Consider the following 27,167-nt stretch of genomic DNA (forward strand, 5'->3'; position numbering starts at 1 on the left):
ATATACTCGTATAAAAGAAAGTTATGGATGTTGGTGGCTGACAAAGAGGTTGCCCCACTAGAGTAGCCTGAATGAGACTGAAAAGTCCATTTACTCCTGCAAAATCAATTGAATCAACGTCTATCTAACGAGCCTTAACCTGCTTAGACTGACTTAATTTTTTCAAGAGGTTTGATAGAGGGAACTGTAACTGCAAAGGTCTTATCGTCCCGAAATCGCAGAGAGAAGGAAAACAAGATAGAAAGTCAGCCGTTCATAGAACGAACCTCATCATCCGTTCAGGATAAAATCCGCCCCGGGCGGGAATCGAACCCGCGGCCTAGCGCTTACAAGGCAGACGCGCTACCAATCTATTAATTGAAAATTGTATGAACGCCGCTTAACTATTGAGTATGCAATATGCAACAGATGATTAGTGGAGATGTCAGAATCACGTGGCATTATGTACTGTTCATTTCATATTGGTGGAGATGTCAAGATTTCTTGTTTGGGAATATTAGGTACGAAAGTCTTGCCAACTGTATGAAGGTTTTACCTGATGTATGAAGGTTTTACCTGTTGTATGAAGGTTTTACCTGTTGTATGAAGGTTTTACCTGATGTATAAAGGTTTTACCTGTTGTATGAAGGGTATTGTAGAGTTTAACACCGACTGGTGTTCTAAGTAGTGACGCGGACCAGGTTAGAGTAAGATGTTTGTCTTAGAGTATCCTGATGAATGAAGGATTTGCCAAGTGTATGAAGGTTTTACCTAATGTATAAAGGTTTTACCTGTTGTATGAAGGTTTTACCTGATGTATAAAGGTTTTACCTGATGTATAAAGGTTTTACCTGTTGTATGAAGGCCTTACCTGATGTATGAAGGGTGTTGTAGAGTTTAACACTGACTGGTAATCGAAGTAGAGACGCGGACCAGGTTAGAGTAAGATGTTTGTCGTAGAGTAACATGGTCTGAGTATCCGACACTATAAGGATCATGAAATTATCCTGGTCATCTGAAAATAATAGATAACAATATTAACTTAGCAATCTGAACAATAAATTATCTGGCTGGACCTTAATCTTTTTTTTTTTTTTTTTTTTTTTTTGGAAATAAGAAAATAGTACAAATAGGTTAATCCTTTTTCGATTGCAAATAGGTATTTCAACGGGTTACTTTCTGGTGTTCTCGTGTTGACCCAGTAACTAAATGGGAAGTATTGAGTCTCTTTCCGCCTATCTGATGAGAGGCATGCTACGACACAGATCAGATGAGTCTAACGTAGCAGTTGTTTCATTGCTACGAAATAAAAACGGCGGTGAAACACTCATCTTTTGGAGAAAAAAAGACAGGATTAGTCAAAACCAAATGGCTGCAGCCAATGCCCAAAGCAATCACCCTATTTAGGGCTGATTGAGAGGTTGACGACGACCCTGTACACGGGAAAAGGCCAAGAAGAAGAAGACATAATGAGGTAATAGAAAGTAATAATATCGTATCATAGGGAATGGTTGCCCAGTCAAAACCAAATGGCTGCAGCCAATGCCCAAAGCAATCACCCTATTTAGGGCTGATTGAGAGGTTGACGGCGACCTTGTACACGGGAAAAGGCGAAGAAGAAGAAGACATAATGAGGTAATAGAAAGTAATAATATCGTATCATAGGGAATGGTTGACCTATTCACATGAACAGCTGTGTCGGCATAGTTGAAATTTCCCTCATTAGCAATTTATTTCTAAACAATCACCAATTCCAAATGTGTCCTGCTTTATACAAATACTGCGCGAAAACGATATGCAAAAAATATACCTACTGGTAGCTTGGGGTTACTATGCAATGCACCCTTGTTACTTAGTCACAGGTCTCTCGAATTTTGCACGCAGCTTCCATAATTGATGATGATCAAAAGTGTCCGCGGGCCGGCCCTCGAGAAATGTACGGTTCGGCCGCTATTTAACGTCAAATCTTTGAAAAAACTCAAAAAGAGTTCGCAATGCTCAGGCCTTTAAATTTCAGCCAAAGTCGCTCGAACTCGGCGCAGAGATTCGATAAATTGTGTAGATCAAAAGTTTCCTTGGGCCCTGTTTCCAGAAGGTACGGTTCGACCGATATTCCAGACCAAAGTTCCGACTTTATGTACCTAATACATTAATTTATCGTCTGTTTTCAGACCATGAGTTCCTCAGTCTCATCAATGGATTTAATGGTGTTGGCTTTGATGACTCTCATCCTATTATTTTTCAGACCATGAGTTCCTCAGTTTCATCAATGGATTTAATGGTGTTGGCTTTGATGACTCTCATACTATTATTTTTCAGACCATGAGTTCTTCAGTTTCATCAATGGATTCTATGGTGTTGGCTTTGATGACTCTCATACTATTATTTTTCAGACCATGAATTCTTCAGTTTCATCAATGGATTCTATGGTGTTGGCTTTGATGACTCTCATACTATTATTTTTCAGACCATGAGTTCTTCAGTTTCATCAGCCTGAATGAGACTGAAAAGTCCATTTACTCCTTCAAAATCAATTTAATCAAGGTCCATCTAACGAGCATTAACCTGCTTAGACTGACTTCATTTTTTCAAGAGGTTTGATAGAGGGAACTGTAACTGCAAAGGTCTTATCGTCCCGAAATCGCAGAGAGAAGGAAAACAAGATAGAAAGTCAGCCGTTCATAGAACGAACCTCATCATCCGTTCAGGATAAAATCCGCCCCGGGGGGGAATCGAACCCGCGGCCTAGCGCTTACAAGGCAGACGCGCTACCAATCTGTTAATTGAAAATTGTATGAACGCCGCCTAACTATTTGAGTATGCAATATGCAACAGATGATTAGTGGAGATGTCAGAATCACGTGGCATTATGTACTGTTCAGTGTTCATTTCATATTGGTGGAGATGTCAAGATTTCTTGTTTGGGAATATTAGGTAGGTACGAAAGTCTTGCCAACTGTAAGAAGGTTTTACCTGTTGTATGAAGGTTTTACCTGATGTATAAAGGTTTTACCTGTTGTATGAAGGGTGTTGTAGAGTTTAACACTGACTGGTGATCGAAGTAGAGACGCGGACCAGGTTAGAGTAAGATGTTTGTCGTAGAGTAACATGGTCTGAGTATCCGATACTATGAGGATCATGAAATTATCCTGGTCATCTGAAAATAATAGAGAACAATATTAACTTTAACAATCTGAACAATAAATCATCTGGCTGGACCTTGATCTTTTTTTTTTTTTTTTTTTTTTTTTTTTTCTCTGGAAACACTCAGTAAAACTTCAGAGGAGTTGCTTGAGTACTCTGCTTAGGACCTTAATCTGAATTAAACTCTTGGTTGTATTGAGCAATCTGATGGGCTAAAATTTTTGAAATCAACCAATTAGTAATCCAAGAGTTAGACTTAAACCAAGTTTTGTGAGCGCTAGGCCGCGGGTTCGATTCCCGCCCGGGGCGAATTTTATCCTGAACGGATAATGTTCATTCTCGGAACGGCTGGCTTTCTTCTATCCTGTCTTCCTTCTGTCTTCGATTTCGGGACGATAAGACCTTAGCAGTTACAGTAGTTCCCTCTATCAAAATTCTTAAGAAAATGTATAGATTTGTAGATACCTATCTAGGGTTAGGTAGCGCGAAAAAAGGACCTTTCAAGAAATAAGTTAAAACTCTCACGGGGCAGGGGATGATTGTAGGTGACAAAGCACTGGGTAGAATACTGTATGCGCTTCGCCACGACAAGGAATCCGTTCTCGTGGACCACACTCAGGGTCCTCTCCCCTACACACACTAGGAGACTGGACATGGATAGCGATACCAAAGATAGGCCCAGGCCACCCTCGCCCAGGTTCAGACTCCAGGAGATCGACGGCTTTTTGGAGATGAGGTTCTGATACCTGTAAAATAAACAACCATGTAGCCATGTAGGACTGTAGGTACTCCCAAAGTCCAAAGTCAATAGGGGACTCCGAGGTGTACTCCTCCGAGATTTTATAATCAAAAGGATCTTGTTTTTATATTATAAGATAATATAGGTAGCGTGACCTTGATTTTTTCTCTACTTGCGGACCTGTCTAATGACGTGACGCTTTTTTCCTTGTCTTCTTCTTCTTCTCCTATCGGAGATTGGAAATCATACTGGTAACTTCCTTCTTGTCTGTTGCGATCTGGATCAACTCTGGTTAGAACATTCGTACCATTCTCCATCATTCTCTCAAGCTGCTCATCCACGACTTCCTCTGCTCCTTTTCTCTCCATCTTCCCTCTATCAAACTAATTAGCTTGGCTAAAAAGAACTCAAGAGGTACATTGTAGTGCCTCAAGCCTGCCTCGGTGGTGTAGTGGTCAAGGCGCTCGCCTGGTAAACAGGAGGGCGTGGGTTCAATCCCAGCCGAGGTATGGAATTTTACGCTAGATCCAAGAGTTAGACTTAAACCAAGTTTTGTGAGCGCTAGGCCGCGGGTTCGATTCCCGCCCGGGGCGAATTTTATCCTGAACGGATAATGTTCATTCTCGGAACGGCTGGCTTTCTCCTATCCTGTCTTCGATTTCGGGACGATAAGACCTTAGCAGTTACAGTAGTTCCCTCTATCAAAATTCTTAAGAAAATGTAGATTTGTAGATACCTATCTACGGTTAGGTAGCGCGAAAAAAGGACCTTTCAAGAAATAAGTTAAAACTCTCACGGGGCAGGGGATGATTATAGGTGACAAAGCACTGGGTAGAATACTGTATGCGCTTCGCCACTACAAGGAATCCGTTCTCGTGGACCACACTCAGGGTCCTCTCCCCTACACACACTAGGAGACTGGACATGGACAGCGATACCAAAGATAGGCCCAGGCCACCCTCGCCCAGGTTCAGACTCCAGGAGATCGACGGCTTTTTGGAGATGAGGTTCTGATACCTGTAAAATAAACAACCATGAAGCCATGTAGAACTGTAGGTACTCTCTAATTAGCTTGGCTAAAAAGAACTCAGGAGGTACATTGTTACATTGTTACCCACCTATAGCAGGTAAGCATCGCGTCGTCCGTTTGCAGTACGAAGCTATCACATGTCCCAACGTACACTATCGGACACGGCAATAGCACATCCGGCAGTGACACCAGAACGCTTTCGTTCTGATCCAAGAACTCCAGACTGCCATCCAAGTAGACGACCGCGAAACAGTCGTGAAACGAATTGAGCCCGAACGAGCCCGACAAGAGCCGGAACGAGCCGAACTGAGCCAGTCGGTAGTCTTGTATGTGCTGCAACTGGGCCTCGTTCCCTGAAGTAGAGATAGAGAGAGAGAGAGAAAGAGGGAGAGAGAGCGAGAGAGAAAGAGAAAGAGAGAGAGGGAGAGAGAGCGATAGAGAGAGAGAGAGAGAGGGAGAGAGATAGAGAGAGTGAGCGTAAAGGTAGAAATAAACTATTATCACACGTGAGCTCACGCGACGTGAGGCCACTTATAAACAATAAAAAGAAAAAAATACAAGACCAGCCTTGTTAGCTTGGTTGGTAGAGCGTTTGCCTTCTAAGCGCTAGGCCGCGGGTTCGATTCCCGCCCTGGGCGGATTTTATTCTGAAAGGATATCGTTCTCGTAGATTCGTAATAAGCCCCTTCTATTAGGGCTCTTTACCCCTACACCTAAACCTCGGAGTGGGCTTTTTGTGTATGTAAGTAGGAGGTAGGCACTATCTTTGACATTCCTCGGTGGTGTCGTGGTCAAGGCGTTCGCCTGGTAAACAGGAGGGCGTGGGTTCAATCCCAGCCGAGGTATGGAATTTTATCCTCAATATCCTAATTTGAGAATTTGACCACAATAATAGTAGTAGCCTACTGCTGGAGTAAAGGGACTTTTCAGTCCTATGCGAGCCATAATAATAGTAGTAGCCTACTGCTGGAGTAAAGGGACTTTTCAGTCCTATGCGAGCAGTATAAATAAGGTTATTATTATTCCTTACCATGTTGAGTAGTGCCTGGTATAACGTGCAGGTTGTAGATGGAAATACTTTTCGGGTGCAAAGTGGCGAGGTAGGTGATTTGAGAACCACTGGAATCAAAATAATGTGGAAATAGAAAGGTTATTTTTATAGGATGAGGTATAAAAGTAATACCTATATTTACAAATTAATGTAGGTACCTAAAGAAATATCACTTTCGGGGCCGACATAAAAAAATATTAGTAAACCTAATAATAATAATAATAATAAAGCCATAGAACCTCTGTTATGATGTCCTATCTTTAAAGCAACGTTAAACCGTCCACACTCCCGCGACAACATAGATTCACCCCAATCGACGCGACAGCCGGTCGACCATGTTTGGACACACCTTTAGAAATAAGTTGGGTGGGAAGAAGAGGTACCTACCTCACGTATTTCCCAATGGAAGTCTGCATTACAGGGTGCGCCAGACAGAGTTCCAGGAGGCAGTCGTCCGAGAGGTAACCAGCCGGGTTGTCCCGCGCGAGGCAGAATATTTTGAGACACCCGGTCGAGTTGGAAACGATCATCAGTTCGTGTTCAAACTCGCCCAACATGCCGATGGTGAGCGAGTGAGCGTGAAAAGTATCGCCTGCGGCGCCATCCCCGCATTGGGTCGACCAGAGGTCTTGTACTTTGAACAACGACATTTCCGAAGCACGGTTATGCGAGAAGAGGAATTTTTCTAATTTGTGAAAAGAAATGGACTCTTCTTAATAGTTCGATAAAAAATATCAGCTAAAAAAAGTGCAAAACAAGACGAACTGACAAAAATTACATTTTTCAGAAAGAACCTCCCTTCGAAAATGTTTGGTGTCAGTTTCTATGGTAACGGGTACCTACTGGGTTAAAAAGATAAAAAAAATCAAGAAAGTCGCATCGTATGAAAGGATTTTGTAGGGAACAAAAACCGTTTGAAAAGTTCGAGCACAGGCTCACAGCGTTGCCGCTTGTTGTATTTTGTCCGTTTGTTTTTCTTGGACTTTAGAAAGAAGTTGGGTGGGAACAAGAGGTCAAGGAGGCTTTCTAAGCCACACTGGTAGGTACCTACCTCACGTATTTCCCAATGGAGGTCTGCATTACAGGGTGCGCCAGACAGAGTTCCAGAAGGCAATCGTCCGAGAGGTAACCAGCCGGGTTGTCCCGCGCGAGGCAGAATATTTTGAGACACCCGGTCGAGTTGGAAACGATCATCAGTTCGTGTTCAAACTCGCCCAACATGCCGATGGTGAGCGAGTGAGCGTGAAAAGTATCGCCTGCGGCGCCATCCCCGCATTGGGCCGACCAGAGGTCTTGTACTTTGAACAACGACATTTCCGAAGCACGGTTACGCGAGAAGAGGAATTTTTCTAATTTGTGGAAAGAAATGGACTCTTCTTATAGTTCGATAAAAATATCAGCTATAAAAAGTGCAAAACAAGACGAACTGACGAACAAAAATTACATTTTTCAGAAAGAACCTCCCTTCGAAAATGTTTGTTGTCAGTTTCTATGGTAACGGGTACCTACTGGGTTAAAAAGATAAAAAAAAAAAAATCAAGAAAGTCGCATCGTATGAAAGGATCTTGTAGGGAACAAAAACCGTTTGAAAAGTTCGAGCACAGGCTCACAGCGTTGCCGCTTGTTGTATTTTGTCCGTTTGTTTTTCTTGGAGAAAAAAATCAAGAAAGTCGCATCGTATGAAAGGATCTTGTAGGGAACAAAAACCGTTTGAAAAGTTCGAGCACAGGTTCACAGCGTTGCCGCTTGTTGTATTTTGTCCGTTTGTTTTTCTTGGAGGAGGCAAAATAAATTTATTTATTTTTCTGGAAAATGGTGTTTGTTCTGATAAAAAGGAAATTAATTATTAAAATAATTCTTCAAACTATGTGATTTTAGTGTAAATTCTATCCATATCCATGTCAATTTAATAGTTAGCTTTTATTCTACACACGGATTCTATCAGGATAAAAATGCCACCAAAAAAGTCAAAGGAAGTTGATGTGTCAAACACTACACAACAAACCTCAGATCATGAGCTTTTCTTACAAGCCTTTGAAAGTAAGTAGTCAGTTTCCTCATTTGGGATGGAATTTCTGGTTACTCAACTAAATCCAAGAGATTCTCTTGGATAAGTCTGGCCTAACTCGTTTTAAATTTTGACAGAAGATATCTTGATTCAAACTTTCAGACAATGGATTTTCTCCGTTCACTTAGCTTCTCCATTATTCATCAATGAATAAACCACTCAGGAATCTTTATTTGTAATCTTTTTACTCTTCATCTTGCTGGAAAATAAATGTCATCTTATCCCAAAACATACAGAGAAGGAGGACAAGATAGGAGAAAGCCAGCCATTCAGAGAAAGAATGTTACTTGTTCACTATCAAATTTGCCCTAGGTAGGAATTGAAGCTATGACCTAGCACACACAAGGTAGGTGTGCTACCTTCTAAGCTGACTAGGCTGGTTCAGAAAAGAAAATCCAGCTGTATATCTTAACTTTCACATAGTGAAAAATTATAATACAAAGCATTGAGGAAGCCCTAGGTAGGAATTGAAGCTATATATGATCATATTCTAAGCTGACTAGGCTGGTTCAGAAAAGAAAATCCAGCTGTATATCTTAACTTTCACATAGTGAAAAATTATAATACAAAGCATTGAATTCTGGATTAGTTCTAAATCTAATAATTATATGTGCTTTTGTGCCTTTTCAGAACCTACTCAGATTTACCGCTATTTGAAAACAAGACTTGTCAACACAGTAAGTTTATTGTTCTTTCTCTTTAATTGACTTACAAAAATAGAAAGCAATAAATAGCTTGAAAATAGATATTTTATACTGTTCTAAAAGATACTTGTATTATTTTTCATATCAAACTGATAATATCTTCCTTGTATTGTATTTTGTGACAAATGTTAGTTTGTATACCATGGACCATTAAATATGTTACCCATGAAAATGAAAAATCAACTAATAAAACTCTTTAAATTCTCTTTAATTGACTTACAAAAATGGAAAGCAATAAATAGCTTGAAAATAGATATTTTATACTGTTCTAAAAGATACATGTATTATTTTTCATATCAAACTGATAATATCTTCCTTGTTTATTTTGTGACAAATGTTAGTTTGTATACCATGGACCATTAAATATGTTACCCATGAAAATGAAAAATCAACTAATAAAACTCTTTAATTTTCTTTCAGCCCATTTTCCTCAACAGAAATCTAACGTACCTGAAGCATCGAATGTCCAGAACCCATGCTGCCAGAAAAACCTTCACTGTGGACTCGATGCTTGACAAAATCAAGGCTAAACAATTCAACCAGGCCAAGTCATCAAAAGAATATCTAACTGTCAGCTACATAGGATATTTTGATAAAAATGGTAAGATCTTGTAATTCATCTCTTAAAAAAAAAGAAGTTTTCTGTTGATCCTGAAATAATGAGTTGGGACCATAGGTCAGGTAATCTGTTGTAATCTTCATTTGATTGTGCACTATAATGTTATTGTATTTTTCCTTGATATTTTCAATTTTTCCTCAAAACTCATTTGACCATCTTCCTCATCTTGTTTTGTTTTCAGCGGAATTTTCAGAAGATCAAGTCAAAGTAGACACAATGCTGTTGAAGCTCTGTCACAAGAAGAGAAAAGATGTGAAGTGCCCTGTGTTTACAGTAAGTTTTTTCTTTAGTATTGTGACTTGTACAATTCCCTGAGTGACTTTTCCCTTTTCCTGAGTGACTTGTACAATTTCCTATTTTTAATTTTGTTTTCAGGAAAACATTGGGACAAGTTACATATCAATCAATCCAGAAGAAGACAGCACTGTACCAAAGGTTTTGACTCATTAGGTTTTGAGCCCAAGTGGGCCTGCCTGGCCTTTTCATGAGTGACTTGTACAATTTCCTATTTTTAAATTTCGTTTTCAGGAAAATATTGGGACACACAATTTTTATTTTTAATTTTGTTTTCAGGAAAACATTGGGACAAGTTACATATCAATCAATCCAGAAGAAGACAGCACTGTACCAAAGGTTTTGAACACACTGAACATCAGTTCGGATAAGTTCAATGTCAATTCAAACTACACGGTCAAGTCCTATCACTTGATCATATCCGTTGTACGAGAGGAGACCAGTAATCTGCCCGTACTAGATAGTAATACATCAAGTAAGTGGTTAGGGGGAAAAATACTAATTGACCTCTTAGTAAAAATACTTGTATGTACTTGGGGTTTTCCTGCACATGGAATATAAAAAAAAAATATCCAAGAATTTCTCATGCATCAAGAGAATGAAAAAAATCTCAATTACTGGTAAAGATACATGAGTGTTTGTAAAATCCTCCTGAGACATTTTATTGGACACCTACAAACTCTTAGTTTTTGTCTAGAACAATGATTCCCAAACGAATTTTTCCAAAAATTTCTCATGCATCAAGAGAAAAAAAATAAAATAAAATAAAAACTAATAAAATCTCAATTACTGGTTAAGATACATACATGAGTGTTTGTAAAATCCTCCTGAGACATTTTATTGGACACCTACAAACTCTTAGTTTTTGTCTAGAACAATGATTCCCAAACTTAGGACCACAGCCCCCGAGGGAACTGTGAAGGACTTTGTGACCCACAGGAGGATCACATAAAATATAGTGAAGGGGCCGCAGAGTGTTCAGAAATGAAAAAAGAGGCTGCATTAAAAAAATGCAATACTTTAATTACTAGTATAGCTCACTACACTGTAGTAATAGAAAAAAAAAGTTTGGGAACTACTGGTCTAGACCCTTCTTGACTAACACTTTTTAACTAATTACTTTTCTTCTAAAATTAACATCCTTCTTCTTTCAGATGCTCTTTCAATCAACAACAACAGTTCGTCGTCCAAAACTCATTTGGGAGCAAGCATTGTGATATTCGACAAGGCAGTGATTCCCAAACTTAGGACCACGGCCCCTGAGGGAGCTGTGAAGGACTTTGTGACCCACACCCACAGGAGGATCACATAAAATATAGTGAAGGGGCCGCAGAGTGTTCAGAAATGAAAAAAGAGGCTGGATTAAAAAAATGCAATACTTTAATTACTAGTATAGCTCACTACACTGTAGTAATAGAAAAAAAAGTTTGGGAACCACTGGTCTAGACCCTTCTTGACTAACACTTTTTAACTAATTACTTTTATTCTAAAATTAACATCTTTCTTCTTTCAGATGCTCTTTCAATCAACAACAACAGTTCGTCGTCCAAAACTCATTTGGGAGCAAGCATTGTGATATTCGACAAGGCGAAAACGCCGCTTCTTGAGGGGGAGTACGAGATTCAGCTCGAATCCTACAACGGCCTTCTGTCGGCGTCCCAGAATAACAATGCCGCCCACTTTGCCGCCGACTTCAGCGCCGCATCTTGGGAAACGCTGGACAAAGTTGAGGACGTAAGTTGAGTTTTTTTATTTGGGAAACGCTGGACAAAGAAGTTTTGGACATAAGTTGAGTTTTTTTTTGAGATGTTTGGGAAGGACGTTTGAGGAAATTCAGGAGCTGGCAGCAGACAGAACATTATACCGAAGTGCAACCTTCTCGTATTTGGGAAACGCTGGACAAAGAAGTTTTGGACATAAGTTGAGTTTTTTTTTTGAGATGTTTGGGAAGGACGTTTGAGGAAATTCAGGAGCTGGCAGCAGACAGAACATTATACCGAAGTGCAACCTTCTCGCTATTGGTTACCAGTAATCACGCTGACGCAACATATGAATGGAAGATGTTTGATAGAGGAGACTGTAACTGCTAATGTCTTATCCTCCCGAAAGCGGAGAGAGAAGGAAGACAGGATAGGAGAGCCGAGAACGAACCTTCCGTTTAGGATAAAATCCGCCCGGCCGGAAATTGAACCCACGGCCTAACGCTTACAAGCCAGACGCGCAATCAACCAAGCTAACTAGGCTGGCTTTTGTTACATTAACAGATTTAGAGAGAAACAATAAATACACTTCATTGACGAACTACCCAAAGTTTGGGTTGCCAAAGAAGATTTTTCGGCTCTGTGCTTGGTGTGCGGGGTGCACTCAGCCTCGTGAGGTAATAGTAAAGGAGGTACTACTAAGTAATGCTGTGATATCCACTAAAGTTGTGAAAAGGCTCTGCTTTAACACAAATAAATTCACGATTTGACTGATTTGATTTTAGTACTACTAAAATCAACGCTCGCCTGGACTTTAATCTAGTACCAATGGTGCCATTACCAGTGTAAATTGATGATAGGGGTAGATGAAAAAATAATAGTAAAGGAGGTACTACTAAGTAATGCTGTGATATCCACTGAAGTTGTGAAAAGGCTCTGCTTTAACACAAATAAATTCACGATTTGACTGATTTGATTTTAGTACTACTAAAATCAACGCTCGCCTGGTAAACAGGAGGGCGTGGGTTCAATCCCAGCCGAGGTATGGAATTTTATCCTCAAAATAATTTGAGAATTTGACCACAATAATAGTAGTAGCCTACTGCTGGAGTAAAGGGACTTTTCAGTCCCATCTTAGCAGTATAAACAAGGTATATTCTATTCTATTGTTATTCTTATTTTTTTTTATTTATTCTTCTATTCCATTTTTATTTTTTAGATGGTCTGCCCAGCTCAACCAAGCCGGCAAGTCTCGAACCCCCAACCCAGGGGTCGGGAAGCGCCAGCTCAACCACGGTGCACTCCGGGCACTCCACAAGCCTAGCCCATAGCACTTCCCATTCGGGCGAGGGCAGCAAACCGATCAAAGTGGTGTACCAGTTTGTCTACAACAACAATTCCCGACAGCAGACGACGGCGTGCGACGATTTCAAGTGTCCTTGGTGTCGACTCGACTGCAGGTTCTTGTATTCGCTTGTCAAACATTTGAGATACTGCCATCCCCGATTCAAGTTTACATATCACGTGAGTTCATGCGTTTTTATTTCAATGATATTTGAAAGAAGTTTAAAGAAGAAAGAAAGGGGAAAGAGGAGGTAAAGATGTTAAAGACGTTTCAAGGAGGTTAAAGACGGAAAAGAGAGGAGAGGATTTTTTTTGTTTTAAGAGGAAAGAGGTTGAAAAGTGTAAAGAGGATTAAAGTGGCAAGAGGTTATAGAGATTTTTAAAGAGGAAAGAGAGGATTAAAGTGGTTTAAAGAGAAAATAAGTTAAAGAGGTAAAGAGAGAGGAGAGAGGAAATAGGTTAAAGAGGTTTATGAGGAAAGAGAAAGAAACGAGGAAAAATTTTTTTTCCTCGAGAAAACGAGGAAGTTTTTTTTTTGAGAGAAAAGAGATGTAAAGAGGAAGAGGGAAGAATTAAAGAGGGATAAGGAAAGAACGCTGTTGCAGCTGTCTCTCTCATAAAAAAACAACACTTTTTTGGAATCAGGGGACCCCAAAATGGATATTTCCAACCATTTCCCGATTTCGAAAAAAAAAACATTGATTTTTTTAACACTTTTCTTCGAATTTTGAACAAACCGGTTTGCTCAACGTTTTCAGCCAATGCTCAACGGTGCCCTCATCGATGTGGCCATCAACTCGGCGTTCAACAAGGGCTACCTGGGTGCACCCCATCATCTGATAGATCAGCGAAAGAAAGGGGAAATAGGAGGTACTTAAAAGGAAAAAAAGGAGAGAAAAGTTTTTTTTTTATTATTTTTTTAAGAGGTTAAAGAGGAAAGAGGTTTTTAAAGAGAAAGAAAGAGGAAAGAACGATGTTGCAGCTGTCTCTATCATTGCAAAAGTCCTAAACAAAAATGGACGCGGCACACAAGGGATCAAGAAGGGACCGCTTTATAAAACAATATACATATATATGTATATTTTTTTCAACGCTTTTCTTCGACTTTTGAACAAACCGGTTTGCTCAACGTTTTCAGCCGATGCTCAACGGTGCCCTCATCGATGTGGCCATCAACTCGGCGTTCAACAAGGGCTACCTGGGTGCCCCCCATCATCTGATAGATCAGCCTAGCGCCTCGCTTAACCTGGACACCGCTTGTACCTCCTACAGGAAACAGCCCCGACAGAGATGTATAGGTAAGGAGATTTCCTACAACCTAGGGAAAAAGCTATGATAATATCTCCTCTATAAACCTAAAGCCAGCCACTTACTATCAGGTAGAGCTGACATTTACGGCTGAAATAGTTCGTCCATCAGGTCTACCTGATACCTGATGAGCACACACACTATCAGTTGTAATTGTTGTCAGGTTTACCTGATGGTGAGTGACTGGCCCAAGCCCACAACATGGGCCAAATTTCCCAACATTATCTCGAGGGGGGGTGTTTCCTTACCCAGCACTAGGCTCTTTCTTTATTTTTTCGTAGTATGTCATATGTCTCTTATCAGATGGGCGAGAAGAGACACAATACTTCCCATTTAGGTGCTGGGTCAACACAAGAACACCAGAGAGTAACCGGTTGAAACATTGGCAATCGAAAAACGACTAGAAGTTTTCGTCGATGATAGGATTTGAACCCGGGACTTTCTGCATGGCAAGGAAGCGTGTTACCACTGCGCTAACCGCGTCTCGAACTGGTGTGGTCAACTTGATCGCCGCTGGCTTTATTGAGATTTTTTTTTTTTTTAATTGTGGCTTCTGAATACCCCTACTTACCCCTACTTTTTTGTTTCAGACTATATCATCACACAATCACCTGTCTGCCCGTACTGCCCAAGGAAATGGATCAGGATTCGGATGACCAGAAGGACCCCAAGTGGCTGCAGACAAAGACCAAAATGATGATCGATGAGTTTACCGATGTGAATGAGGGTGAGAAAGAGCTGATGAAGCTGTGGAATCTGCATGTGATGAAATACGGGTAAGTCAACGGAATGAAATGCATGATCTATTATTTAGAATTTTTCTCAACTTTTCTCAATTTTTCTCAGGGATTCTCAACTTTTTTTTTGCCTGTGTACCCCTTGGGACTTCTTCTTCTTTGCCTTTTCCCATGTTCAGATGGGGTCGGCATTTGTCGTCGGCCTCTCAATCAGCTTTAGAGTGATATTCACAGTACACTCTTATATCTACAGAAAGTTCACATTGTATACAGCTGTACATGGTGTTTACATGTGTTCAAATTAGCAAATACAAAAAATAATTTAAACAGGAAAACAAACAAAGCCAACTCCTAATAATAGAGGTGTTTTCATTAGATCAGTGAAGCTTCTTGTTCTCAATTTTCATCAAGTGTGACAATGGAAATTCTTCTTTCTGGCACAGGAGGGGGTTCAATAATTTGTAAATCATCTGGGGTGCATGTTGGAATGACTCTGACGGTTCTCCTAGGATTGATTGAAGCTCGAAGGATCTGGATGTCATCATTGACAGGAGGATTAGCTCTTAGTACAGGAGGAGTAGCTCCTAGTTCTGCAAGGTCCATTTCTTGTTGAATCTTGCTCTCATTGTATAATTTCCCATTCACATATATCTTGTCCCGATGGAGCACTACATTTCTGCTGGTTTGTCTCAACCTGCGTACAAGTGGTCTCAACATCCTCCGTTTCTCAAGCACATCTATATTGTAGTCTTCTGTAAGGAACAATTTGTACCTTTTCAGTGCGCGACTCATTCTGAGAATCACAGATTTCTTTATCTCACTGATCATTCTGATCATAACTGGACGAGGCCGACCAGATCTCTGCTTGATTCCAATGCGGTAAATGGCATCAAATTCATACCGCAGAGTGTTCAACCTCATGTGTGAATTGATCAATTCAAACACCATTTCCCGCAGAGCAATGGGTGATTCTCCTGTTGGCTCACTGAGTCCGTACAGAATGAGATTCCTTCTTCTGACCTGCTTGTCCAGGAACAATATCTTGGATTTTTGCTGTTCACTTTCATTTTTGAAAATAGTGAGCTGTGCAGTCAATTTCTGGGTTTGATCTTCTAAAGACTCAATCTTGTTTTTGAGGTTTTCTTCCATGGTTTGCTTTGATGACTTTATTTCATCTAGCTGTTTTATTATGTGGTCTAACTTCTCCTCCATTGTTGAAGCAGTTCTGTTGGAGTTGATTGAATCGGTCAATTCTGAAATAAAGTCAAGAAGCAAACTTCTGCTTAGTAAATGTGAAATAATTCCTCAGATCTTCATTTTCTTACCTTTGGACAGAACAGAAGTACATAGGTACTTCTAGGCCTACAACAAGCAGAAATGAATGCTGACCATCTTTTTAAAGTGTGTTCAGACCATCTAATTTACAAGACATCTCCGGAAAGTATCGGGATGCAAGAAGAAAAATTACCTAATAGTCAATTTCTAGCATTTGAAACCAACTTTTAGGCCTACACTAGATTGGTAAAACTATCAGAAACTCAGAATGAGATTCCTTCTTCTGACCTGCTTGTCCAGGAACAATATCTTGGATTTTTGCTGTTCACTTTCATTTTTGAAAATAGTGAGCCGTGCAGTCAATTTCTGGGTTTGATCTTCTAAAGACTCAATCTTGTTTTTGAGATTTTCTTCCATGGTTTGCTTTGATGACTTTATTTCATCTAGCTGTTTTATTATGTGGTCTAACTTCTCCTCCATTGTTGAAGCAGTTCTGTTGGAGTGGATTGAATCTGTCAATTCTGAAATAAAGCCAAGAAGCAAACTTCTGCTTAGTAAATAAATAATTCCTCAGATCTTCATTTTCTTACCTTTGGACAGAACACAAGTATAAAGGTACTGCTAGCCCTACAACAAGCAGAAATGAATGCTGACCATCTCTTAATAGTGTGCTCAGGCCATCTATTTTAAAAGACATCTCCGGAAAGTATCGGGATGCAAGAAGAAAAATTACCGAATACCTAGTCAATTTCTGGCATTTGAAACCAACTTTTAGGCCTACACTAGATTGGTAAAATTATCAGAAACAATTAATGAACTTACACAGGATACTGATAGGGTTGTACGATTTCTTTTGACCATCTCTTAATAGTGTGTTCAGACCATCTAATTTACAAGACATCTCCAGAAAGTATCGGGATGCAAGAAGAAAAATTACCTAATGCCTAGTCAATTTCTAGCATTTGAAACCAACCTTTAGGCCTACACTAGATTGGTAAAATTATCAGAAACAATTAATGAACTTACACAGGATACTGATAGGGTTGTACAATTTCTTTCCGCTTTGAGGACAGACACTTCTACCGTTTCCAACTTCGGTTTTTAGTGGCTTTCAGAAATCTCTGGTTTTACGTATCACACTATGGAATTCTAGTTATTCACAGATCAATATCGTGTTGAAAGAGATGGATACTGACACTTTTTACAGGTATATTTAAACATCAAAATTTCAAATTCAAAAACGGAATAAAGAGAAAGAAAATTTGAAAATGGCGAAAAGTGGAATGGGCCAATGGGAAATGGGGGAACGGGGAAAAAGTGTTCCCTACCGTTGGGGCGCATTTTTAAAAATAGGTACCCAAAGATAAAGGCTTCAAATTTTATCCACTAGAGTGCTCCAGGGGTGTGGCGAATTTCAAAGCCCTGTTCAAACGATGCTTATTTTGTCTCCCCGTAACTTTTCTATCTTTCTGCTCGATTTTTTTCATGATTCTGGGAATCGAACCCGGGACTAATAAATATTCAAGACCAACCTCAATGTTATCACAGTGGACTTCCAATCTAGAGGTTTGTGGTTTGAGTCCAAGTCAAGTGTGCTTAACAGAGTTATAGTATCTTAAAAAAAAAAAGAAAAAAAAATATTGATAATTAAATAAAGAGATGAAAATAAATTAATGGAAGGAATCACAACATATTTTTTTTTTTATTTACAGAAGGATAATAATTTACCTACCTACTACTATTTTAATCCATACTAAGATTTTGCAAATTTTCAGAAGTAAAGAACTGATTTTCCCTGCATTTTTTTTCTATTTAAGTGACAGATGATAGATTTAATTGCCAGTAAGAACATGCTAACTGTGACTGTATCCATTCATTTCCATTTCTTATTCATTTTGATTTTCATTTCATTTTTTTTTTCACTGTGTTTTTCCACTGTGACTTTTTAACCTAAATAAATTAATCTAATGAAAAAAATACCTATTATTATTTTTACAAGTTATACATAGAACTAGGTAAAAACGAATAATCTCGACTAGCTACTTTTATCACAATTTATAATTAACAAATGGTTTTTCAAATTTTACGGTGGGTGCTTCATGGGGAGAAATCTATATCCCATATCTAACTTGATAAAGAATAAGAAGTTTTTCAGTAACATTATGTGGGTGGTTTATAAAGTTAAAGTTAGGAAAAAATAGAGGACTGATTCAGTAAAGGTGAAGGAAATTTATGGAGAACAAAATGAGAAACACGTTATTCTTTTATTTCTTTCTGGGACTCCAGTTTTTACTACTCAAGTGAAGTTTGCTAGATTTCAAATTTCCCATCACATAACTGAAGATTCTGGTCGTTTCATTTTTAATTCGGTATTTCTGTGTCCAAGGAAATTTCTCAATTGTAACAGTGTCCTAGTTCTATTCGGTATTCTGGAGAATGTCCCTGGCAATGAGATCCTGTTTCAAATTGTAGTACAACTGGAGTTGCTGCTCCGGCTTGAGCATGTAGATGTTGTCCAGCAGACCCTGTATGGTGTTCCTGTAGATGAACGTGTAGATGTACACGTACACAAACGTCGACATGAGGAACTGACAGTCGAACCGATCAATGAGACCGCCATGACCCGGTATAATGTCGCTGAAATCTTTTATGTTGAACGCACGCTTGAAGCCGCTCGCGAAGAATCCGCCAAACGGTCCGATAAGTGACGCGAAGATGGAGATGACAATCGTGTGGAACAGAATGGGGTAGGTGTAGAACTCCTTGTTGAACACCGTGTACAGCTGCTGCCGGTAAATGTAGCCGACTTCACACACGTAACTGTACTTGCCGTCGGTAAACTGAACAGGGCACACAAAGTAGTCGAACTTGGTCAAATAGAAAGCGAGCAGAATGCTGAGGAGAACCGTGAATATGGCGCCACCTATGAACCCTTCCCAGGTCTTCTTGGGCGACAGCTTGATGAGGGGCGTCCTGCCGAAGTAAAAGCCGCACAGGTATGCCATGCAGTCGTTAATGACGATCATAGACACGGGGAGAATGAACCAGACCAGCCCGTTATAGATGTTCTGAATCATGAAGTGACATTGCGTGACAATGATAAGGAGAGACACATGCGTCCACGCAAACAGGGAGAACTGACGCATGTAGCACTTGGGCTTGAGGGAGAGCACGAACGTGATGAACCCTAGCGTGTATAGACAGAAACTAATGAACGTGTTGTAGCGGACGAGGAATGACAGGGCGGCCGTGTTGGGCTTGCGTAGCGCGTGGAAGATGAACGCAAACACATGCGCCGAGTAGAGGAAATAGTTGTACGTAAACAGATAGTGGTAGGCGATGGCCCGTATCCAGGGCAACGAGTAGCCCTTGTACACGGTGAGCCCTATGGTCATGATCTCGCGAAAGCATATGACCTGGACGCAAATGATACAGACGATAATAGCGATGTGCCCCAACCATATGAGAGTCACATAGAACCCAAGCATTAGAATCGTGAAAATAACCCTTATCAGAGCGTTCTGGTACGCCTCGCTTTGAATATATTGGGCGATGAACCCAGGGACCTTGTTTGTGCCCTGTTTGATCTGCTTGGAGAGGTCAACGGCCGCTACGTCGTCATTATCAACGTCAGAGGAGGAGGAAGAGGCCGGTTTGTTGGCCTCGGTGGAGGGAGTTGCAGAGGCGTCACCACTCGCAGCGTTTGTGTCGATGTGTCGGTGCTTTAGTTCTGACATGCTTTCTTCTTTATTATTATTTTTTATTCTGTATTAATATTTTTTTTATTTATTTGTTCACCACAATATTTTTGAGAGATCAATTGCTTTGATTTGGTTCGTTTTTACTTGTCTATTATTTTTGGTTTCTTCTTAGATACTTTCTATTATTTTTCAAAGATCAATTGCTTTGATTTGGTCGTTTTTACTTTTCGTCTATTTTTGATTTCTTTGGCTAGCTGGAGGTTACAAAGGGTTTTGTTAATCGATTTTGAATTGATGCTACAAAGTCAACAGGTACCTATAAAACAAAGGGAAATTATTTTATGTATGTCAGCCCCCCCCACACACACACACACAAAAATTGTTTATTACAGATCTCTAGAAAGACAAGGCCAAATTCCAGCCGGGAATGTTATCTACATTCACAGTACACTCTTATATCTACAGAAAGTTCACATTGTATACAGCTGTACATGGTGTTTACATGTGTTCAAATTAGCAAATACAAAAAATAATTTAAACAGGAAAACAAACAAAGCCAACTCCTAATAATAGAGGTGTTTTCATTAGATCAGTGAAGCTTCTTGTTCTCAATTTTCATCAAGTGTGACAATGGAAATTCTTCTTTCTGGCACAGGAGGGGGTTCAATAATTTGTAAATCATCTGGGGTGCATGTTGGAATGACTCTGACGGTTCTCCTAGGATTGATTGAAGCTCGAAGGATCTGGATGTCATCATTGACAGGAGGGTTTTTGATAGCTCAATCACTTTAATTCTTTCTGTAGTCACGAAATCACACAGCGCGATCTGAAAATCCAGAGAAAATATTTCAATTTACTTTCTAACTTAAACATATCTTTGCTATCCTAGTTAACGCGTCTGCCTTGTAAGATCTGGATTCCGGGTTTGAATCCCACCCGGGGCGAACTTTCTCAAAAACAAGGTCTTACTCGTATGTTGAAATAGTGACTAATACTCTTCACTTGGAACTTGACAAAGTTACTGAGTCCTCCACCAAGAAGGTCTTATGTAACTAGTACGTATTGTAATTTAATTTATAATCAATACAAAAGTTAGAAATCGTGTGAAAAAAGAACAATAATTATTCCAAAACATAATGCCTACCACAGGAATCCATAAATGGACAAGAACTGGCGGAAGTTTATGTGTTGTAAGTTATAACTTTGATATTTTAATATATCATTAGAGCACATTAAATCCATAAGTGGATACAAGCAGAGAATTTTTAGTCCTATCTCACTAGTCTTAACAGAATAAACACGGTGACAGATTTTCAAGACAATACCCATACCAAAACAAAAGTAATCGTAGCACCATACCTAATTACACTAAAAAGCCAAATACCTTAAGCAGTTATACAGTGAGGTTAAACCTATAAAAAATCACCAAACATCTAAACCCACTTACATTTTTTCATTCGCATCGCACAAGCTGTTTTCACTTTTCACAGTCACCGCCAACGCCTCGCGAAAAATAACACAACTTTCCTTTCGGCCAGAGAGAAAAAAAAAACACTCTCACCACAAGATTAGAAAGGAAAACTAAAATTTGTCAGCAACAAATGGGATTTTTCTCGACACTTGCCAAAAAATGCGAGTCGAAAGTCCCTACTCCCTTTTCCTCTTTCTTTTTTCGATGTACAGATTGTACAGCTTTCCTAGAACTGATGGTATAGTGGGACTTTTTACACTTTTTAGTTTGAGCCTTTGATATTTCCAAAAAACTTTCTGAAAACTGATGCCATAATGGGACTTTTTAGAAATTTTAGCCTTAGTAGCCGACAGTATAAATAGGCTAAAAATAAAATTAGAAAAAAAAAAAGAAAAAAAAATATTTTGACAGCACGGTTTTGAACTCTTCTACGTCCCAGTGGTAACTACTTAACTAGGTTGGATCTAGGTCTTTGGAGCAAAATAAACACCCGTCCACCCATTACCTCCTCCCTCTTTCTGTTCCCTCAAATTTCAAAAATCCCCTCCCTCTCGAAAGTGAAAACACCCTTCCAGTCCCTTTCCCAAGTTAGTCTTTCCCTTCTCATGTACAGATTGTACAGCTTTCCTAGAACTGATGGTATAGTGGGACTTTTTACACTTTTTAGTTTGAGCCTTTGATATTTCCAAAAAACTTTCTGAAAACTGATGCCATAATGGGACTTTTTAGAAATTTTAGCCTTAGTAGCCGACAGTATAAATAGGCTAAAAATAAAATTAGAAAAAAAGAAAAAAAATATTTTGACAGCACGGTTTTGAACTCTTCTACGTCCCAGTGGTAACTAGGTTTACTAGGTTGGATCTAGGTCTTTGGAGCGAAATAAACACCCGTCCACCCATTGCCTCCTCCCTCTTTCTCTTCCCTCAAATTTCAAAAATCCCCTCCCTCTCGAAAGTGAAAACACCCTTCCAGTCCATTTTCCAAGTTAGTCTTTCCCTTCTCCCTCACTCTTTTAACCCCCTCTTACTGTGCGAAGAATTTCCCTTTTCTCTCCCGCGAAAAAATCCCTCCGAACTCTGCCGTTTTTCCCACTCTCCTTTGCCCCTCCCTTCAGGTCATTCATTGCTTCAACAGTTCAACTATTCCCCTTTTCCATAAAGTTCCCTCCCTCTCTCCTATGGGGGGATATGAAAGGGGGGATTGTTTTTCTCCCCAGCTAATCTGCTTACTTGGAATTTTATGGAATCGATATTGTACGACACGCGCATGCGCAGAACAAGACTGTCGCGTGAGGAAAGGAGGAGGAGGAGAGGGGAGGTAGTGATGAGGGAGAAGAAGAATAGAAGGGGGAGGGGATGGTGGTGAGAGAGAAATAGAAGACAGGAGGGGAGGGAATAGAGAAGGAGGGAGAAGAAGGGATTATTAAAAGGAAAGCGAGGGAGGAGGAGGAGTAGGAGGGAGAAGAGAATAAGAAAAAGAGGGTAGGGGAAAGGAGAAATAAAGACGGTAAAAAAGAGAGACAAAGAGATGGAGAAGGAGGAGTAAAAAGAGGAAGGGGGAGAAGAGATGAAGAAAAAGAGGGTAGGAGAAGGGGGAGAGAAAGAAAGACGATAAAAGAGAGACAAAGAGAGGGAGAAGGAAGAAAGGGTATAACGAGAACAGACGAACAAAACATGTTCGTTATTGTTGTTCCCCCCCTTTTAATTTTAAATCCCCCTGAAGAGGTTGTTAATTGGATTACCTATAATGTTTTCTACATTTTTCGTGTTATAGTATAGAGAATATGTATAGAGGCCAGAGAGAGGAGACTAATATGAGACAGATATCCTAACTCCTAATCCTAACCTTCCCTAAGTGAGTCACATTTTCTGTCGCGTCTCTTAAAATGTGAAGATTAGATTAATATAGCAGCCGAGCATATCGTTAGGGCTAGCATACAGGAGGTCACGGTTCGATGTCCGACAATGTTAAGAATAATTTCATTATTTTGCCTAGCATACAGGAGGTCACAGTTCGATGCTAGACAAGGTAAAGGATATTCAACTTAACTTCTCGAGTGAAAGAGTGAGTACAGACTCCTGGGGGGACTTTTCAGTCCTGTTCGGGCAGGATAAAAAGTAAAGATATTTTCTACTGACATTAGACTATTAGAGGTCTAGCTGGCGGGCCTTAAACAGGGAGTAGACCAGCTTAGTTTGACTGGTTGACTTTAAACTGGGAAGATAGCATCAGGCTGAAATTTTCTTACTAAAGAAATAGCAAAGGTTGAGTGCGAAGGGCATCCACTCTTAAAATTTGTAGCCAAAACTAAATGTCAGCCCAAAGCAATCACCCCGGGGCTGATTGAGAGGCTGTCTGAGCTAGGTGGACATGCTTGTCTGTGTGTAAGTCATTTTATGTTTTAGCTCTCTAAGGCTAAAAACTGAGTGGAGAGCAAAGAGCATGGATTTTTTTTGAGGAGGCTTGACAGAGGGAACTAACTAACTGTAACTGACTGCTAAGGTCTTATCGTCCCGAAATCGGAGAGAAGGAAGACAGAAAAAAGCCAGCCGTTCCGAGAACGAACATTATCCCATCAGGATAAAATCCGCCTCGAGCGGGAATCGAATCCGCGGCCTAGCGCTTACAAGGCAGGCGTGCTACCAACCAAGCTAACCTAGGCTGGCATAGAGCTTTTTGCTCTCACTCTATGCGATTAGAAGTCGACGGTGCCCTCTATCGTCGATCCCATCTACATGCTTGATGCTCTAAGCGCTATGCTCTACTCTGTTTTTAGCTTAAGATGTATCGAATGTTTTTATAATAACAAATAGACACAAATCGAATCACTGCCAATTTTTTGAATTTTTATAGGACATAAAAAGAAAAATACCTAAATCAGAGGTATGTACGTAAATATTTAACCCATTTCAAGCTGGACTTGAAAAAATAATTTTTAAATCTGCATTGGATTACGTTAATTACGAATATGAAGTCTAAATCTGCATCCACACTTTGAGGTTTTTGGCTTTTAACATGCCTCTTTTTTCAATGAGGTTGAGGGAAAAATACTTGTATACATACCAAAAACCTTGTGTTGAGAAATTTTGTTCAATTTGATCTACTCGCATCCTACAGCGGCTACAGTCCCTCATTCTACACGAGGGAGACGCTAGCTCAGAGTTCAGTCAGGTAAAGGCCCGTCCCATTTGTCGTGAGTTTCATCCGATTTTGTTTTCCGAATGTCCGTTTATGTAATTTATGTCCGAATGTCCGATAGGTAATGTAATTTACACACGAGAGTTCCCATTCTACACGACAATTTTTTTCCGAACGGGACAAAATGGTCTGGCTAGGGGACGTTAAACAGAGAGTAGACTAGCGTCTGGCTGTGGGACTATAGACAGGGAGAACAGGTTGACTGTGGTTTAGGACGAGCCCATTAAACATGGCTAAGCTTGGTTCTTGGCTGGTGGTAGTGCGTCTGCTTTTTAAGCGCTAGGCCGCGGATTCAATTCCCGCCCGGGGCGGATTTTATCCCGAACGAATAATGTTCGTTCTCAGAACTTCTGCCTTTTTCCTATCCTGTCTTCCTCTTCGATTTTGGGACGATAAGACCTTGGCAGTTACAGTTCTCTCTATAAAAAAAAGTCATAAAATAATCACTCTATTGATTTTTGAATTGCAGGTATTGAAGAGTTCGTGTGAGGCTCAGCGCCGCTATTGGATACAAGAGGGAAGCAAGCGGGCGCCCAAACTCCTGGAAATTCGGCCTCCCTTGGCGAGTCCTACGGGAGATGGTGTACGCCGGAAACCTGCAGGTAATTCATTGTGTTTTTTTTTTTCTTTTTTTTTTTAATGAATAGTTCCCTCTATTAAACCTCCTTAAAGCCCTCGTTTACCTAAAAAATAAAGCCCTCGTTTTCTTTATGTTTAGCCTGTGTTAATCCGATTCTGCGTACATTAATAATGGAACCCAATTATTGGTTAGGTTTATATTTGACATATTATGTATTGACATTATTGCTTACCGTTATATGTTTTTTGGATACCTGATTGTTAATTGTTGACTCTCATCCGTCTCGAGTTTCGCCTACTTCATAGGCCTTATCAAGGAAACTTTCCTTCCTTTCCTCGATAAAGCCTTCAAAGTAGGCGAAACTCGAGTCGAATGAGAGATGAGAGTTAATAATTAAATTAAAAAAAAAACATATTGCGGTAAGCAATAATGGAACACAACATAACTCTCTCTCTCTCTTCAGGATGAACTTTGTCGTATAGTGACATCACTAACTTGGAACTTAGAATCGTTATTGCGCATGATGCGATGTTTCAAAAATATGTTTGGTTTTTGAAAGATCACATGCCAAGGTTAAAGTTAGTCAGCTTAAAAAGTAGCACCTTGTGAGCGGCTAGGTCGTGGGTTCGATTCGGTTGATGAACTTTATCCCACACAGATAAGGTTTGCTTTCTCCTACCCTGTCTTTTCCTTCGTTCTTCGATTTCGGGACAAGACCTCCGTTGTTACAGTTCCCTCTATCAAACCTCTTTATCTGCTTTATGGCGATAACTACGATAAGACCTTAGCCTTAGACTGATGGTCCAGTTCCTTCTATTTAACCTCATATAAGATATAGGTAAAAATAAATAAATAAACCTTTATTTGGTGGTCATTTAAAGGCACAATACATTACATACCTACTTATAAGTTTAGAAAAACATACAAAGAGTAATCCTATACCTATGAATATAACCATTAAACATGAAGTAGGTATTTTTAAGTTCTTCCCATTTGAAATACCTATATGCCAAAGCTCAAGGCCAAGACCCCAATTCAGCAACTGCTGAGGTATGATTGACACCTTAAGTTCTTCCCATTTGAAATACCTATATGCCAAAGCTCAAGGCCAAGACCCCAATTCAGCAACTGCTGAGGTATGGAATGTCCGATAGGTAATGTAATTTACATAAGAGAGTTCCCATTCTACACGACAATTTTTTTCCGAACGGCACAAAATGGTCTGGCCAGGGGACGTTAAACAGAGATAGACTAGCGTCTGGCTGTGGGACTATAAACAGGGAGGAGAACAGCTAACCCTAACCAGCCTAGCTAGCTGGCAGTTTTCAAAGGGTCCTCTCTGCTTTTAAAGAATAAGCACAAGTCCTCACGATGGTTGACTGTGGTTTAGGACGAGCCCATTAAACATGGCTAAGCTTGGTTCTTGGCTGGTGGTAGCGCGTCTGCTTTTTAAACGCTAGGCCGCGGATTCAATTCCTGCCCGAGGCGGATTTTATCCTGAACGAATAATGTTCGTTCTCCGAACTTCTGGCTTTTTCCTATCCTGTCTTCCTCTTCGATTTCGGGACGATAAGGCCTTGGAGGTTACAGTTCCCTCTATCAAAAAAAAAGTCATAAAATAATCAAGCTATTGATTTCTGAATTGCAGGTATTGAAGAGTTCGTGTGAGGCTCAGCGCCGCTATTGGATACAAGAGGGAAGCAAGCGGGCGCCCAAACTCCTGGAAATTCGGCCTCCCTTGGCGAGTCCTACGGGAGATGGTGTACGCCGGAAACCTGCAGGTAATTCATTTTTTTTTCTTTCTTTTAAATGAAAATCAGTGGTTGGATGGAAGAGCTCACGTAAATGAGAACCCTGCCACCTAAAATAAAGCCCTCGTTTTCTTTATGTTTAGCTTGTGTTAATCCGATTCTGCGTACATTAATGATGGAACCCAATTATTGGTTAGGTTTATATTTGACATATTATGTATTGACATTATTGCTTACCGTTATATGTTTTTTGGATACTTAATTGTTGACTCTCATCCGTCTCGAGTTTCGCCTACTTCATAGGCCTTATCAAGGAAACTTTCCTTCCTTTCCTTGATAAAGCCTTCAAAGTAGGCGAAACTCGAGTCGGATGAGAGATGAGAGTTAATAATTAAATATATATATATAAAAAAAAACATATTGCGGTAAGCAATAATGGAACCCAACATAACTCTCTCTCTCTTCAGGCAACTA

At 40.0% G+C, this 27,167-nt stretch overlaps 4 protein-coding genes and 1 long non-coding RNA gene across 8 annotated transcripts in view; 2 read left to right on the forward strand and 3 right to left on the reverse strand.

The window, feature by feature from the left end:
* Positions 1-90: 90 nt before the first annotated feature.
* On the reverse strand, positions 91-7,347 carry LOC103510046 (protein PTHB1). Its single transcript, XM_026824213.1, has 6 exons — positions 6,995-7,347; positions 5,923-6,011; positions 4,981-5,245; positions 4,659-4,879; positions 831-994; positions 91-96 (listed from the first exon to the last, which is right to left on the reverse strand). The coding sequence occupies exons 1-6, from the start codon at positions 7,255-7,257 to the stop codon at positions 91-93; spliced, it is 1,008 nt and encodes a 335-aa protein (XP_026680014.1). The 5' UTR covers positions 7,258-7,347.
* A 402-nt stretch (positions 7,348-7,749) lies between these two features.
* The window catches only part of LOC103510047 (polycomb protein SUZ12), a 23,866-nt gene continuing 4,448 nt past the window's right edge, over positions 7,750-27,167 (forward strand). The window contains exons 1-9 of the mRNA XM_026824214.1: positions 7,750-7,983; positions 8,642-8,688; positions 9,136-9,316; positions 9,516-9,607; positions 9,908-10,103; positions 11,142-11,366; positions 12,548-12,852; positions 13,811-14,001; positions 14,571-14,756. Coding sequence (XP_026680015.1) covers positions 7,896-7,983; positions 8,642-8,688; positions 9,136-9,316; positions 9,516-9,607; positions 9,908-10,103; positions 11,142-11,366; positions 12,548-12,852; positions 13,811-14,001; positions 14,571-14,756 — 1,511 coding nt within the window. The 5' untranslated portion in view covers positions 7,750-7,895. The remainder of the gene's footprint in view (positions 7,984-8,641; positions 8,689-9,135; positions 9,317-9,515; positions 9,608-9,907; positions 10,104-11,141; positions 11,367-12,547; positions 12,853-13,810; positions 14,002-14,570; positions 14,757-27,167) is intronic.
* LOC108252497 lies at positions 14,953-17,291 on the reverse strand. 4 transcript variants are annotated; one of them, XM_017444418.2, is made up of 2 exons: positions 17,019-17,291; positions 14,953-15,970 (listed from the first exon to the last, which is right to left on the reverse strand). In XM_017444418.2, the coding sequence occupies exon 2, from the start codon at positions 15,927-15,929 to the stop codon at positions 15,114-15,116; it is 816 nt and encodes a 271-aa protein (XP_017299907.1). In that variant the 5' UTR covers positions 15,930-15,970; positions 17,019-17,291; the 3' UTR covers positions 14,953-15,113. The 4 variants fall into 4 exon arrangements, 2 of the variants coding, with proteins under 2 accessions (XP_017299907.1, XP_017299908.1); XM_017444419.2 differs by lacking the exon at positions 17,019-17,291 and adding an exon at positions 16,815-16,833; XR_001809526.2 differs by lacking the exon at positions 14,953-15,970 and adding an exon at positions 16,275-16,513.
* On the reverse strand, positions 17,914-19,937 carry LOC113467786 (phosphatidate cytidylyltransferase, photoreceptor-specific-like). The gene has a single exon (XM_026824195.1). It carries the CDS (start codon positions 19,727-19,729, stop codon positions 18,410-18,412), a length of 1,320 nt encoding a protein of 439 aa, XP_026679996.1. The 5' UTR covers positions 19,730-19,937; the 3' UTR covers positions 17,914-18,409.
* On the forward strand, positions 24,276-24,916 carry LOC113467788. Its single transcript, XR_003391743.1, has 2 exons — positions 24,276-24,335; positions 24,832-24,916. It is a non-coding gene; the product is annotated as an uncharacterized LOC113467788 (long non-coding RNA).

The sequence above is a fragment of the Diaphorina citri genome, unplaced genomic scaffold (genome assembly GCF_000475195.1).
Source record: "Diaphorina citri unplaced genomic scaffold, Diaci psyllid genome assembly version 1.1 scaffold554, whole genome shotgun sequence".
NCBI lineage: Eukaryota > Metazoa > Arthropoda > Insecta > Hemiptera > Psyllidae > Diaphorina > Diaphorina citri.

What these genes read in the sequence shown, in the direction of transcription:
- LOC103510046 (XM_026824213.1), bottom strand. Translation starts at nt 7,257, where the DNA reads ATGTCGTTGTTCAAAGTACAAGACCTCTGGTCGGCCCAATGCGGGGAT. An exon ending in ACCAGGCACTACTCAACATG is followed by an intron (nt 5,246 to 5,922) that starts GTAAGGAATAAT and finishes TCTCTACTTCAG; the next exon opens with GGAACGAGGCCCAGTTGCAG. An exon ending in GCGATGCTTACCTGCTATAG is followed by an intron (nt 4,880 to 4,980) that starts GTGGGTAACAAT and finishes TTTATTTTACAG; the next exon opens with GTATCAGAACCTCATCTCCA.
- LOC108252497 (XM_017444418.2), bottom strand. Translation starts at nt 15,929, where the DNA reads ATGGAGGAGAAGTTAGACCACATAATAAAACAGCTAGATGAAATAAAG.
- LOC113467786 (XM_026824195.1), bottom strand. Translation starts at nt 19,729, where the DNA reads ATGTCAGAACTAAAGCACCGACACATCGACACAAACGCTGCGAGTGGT.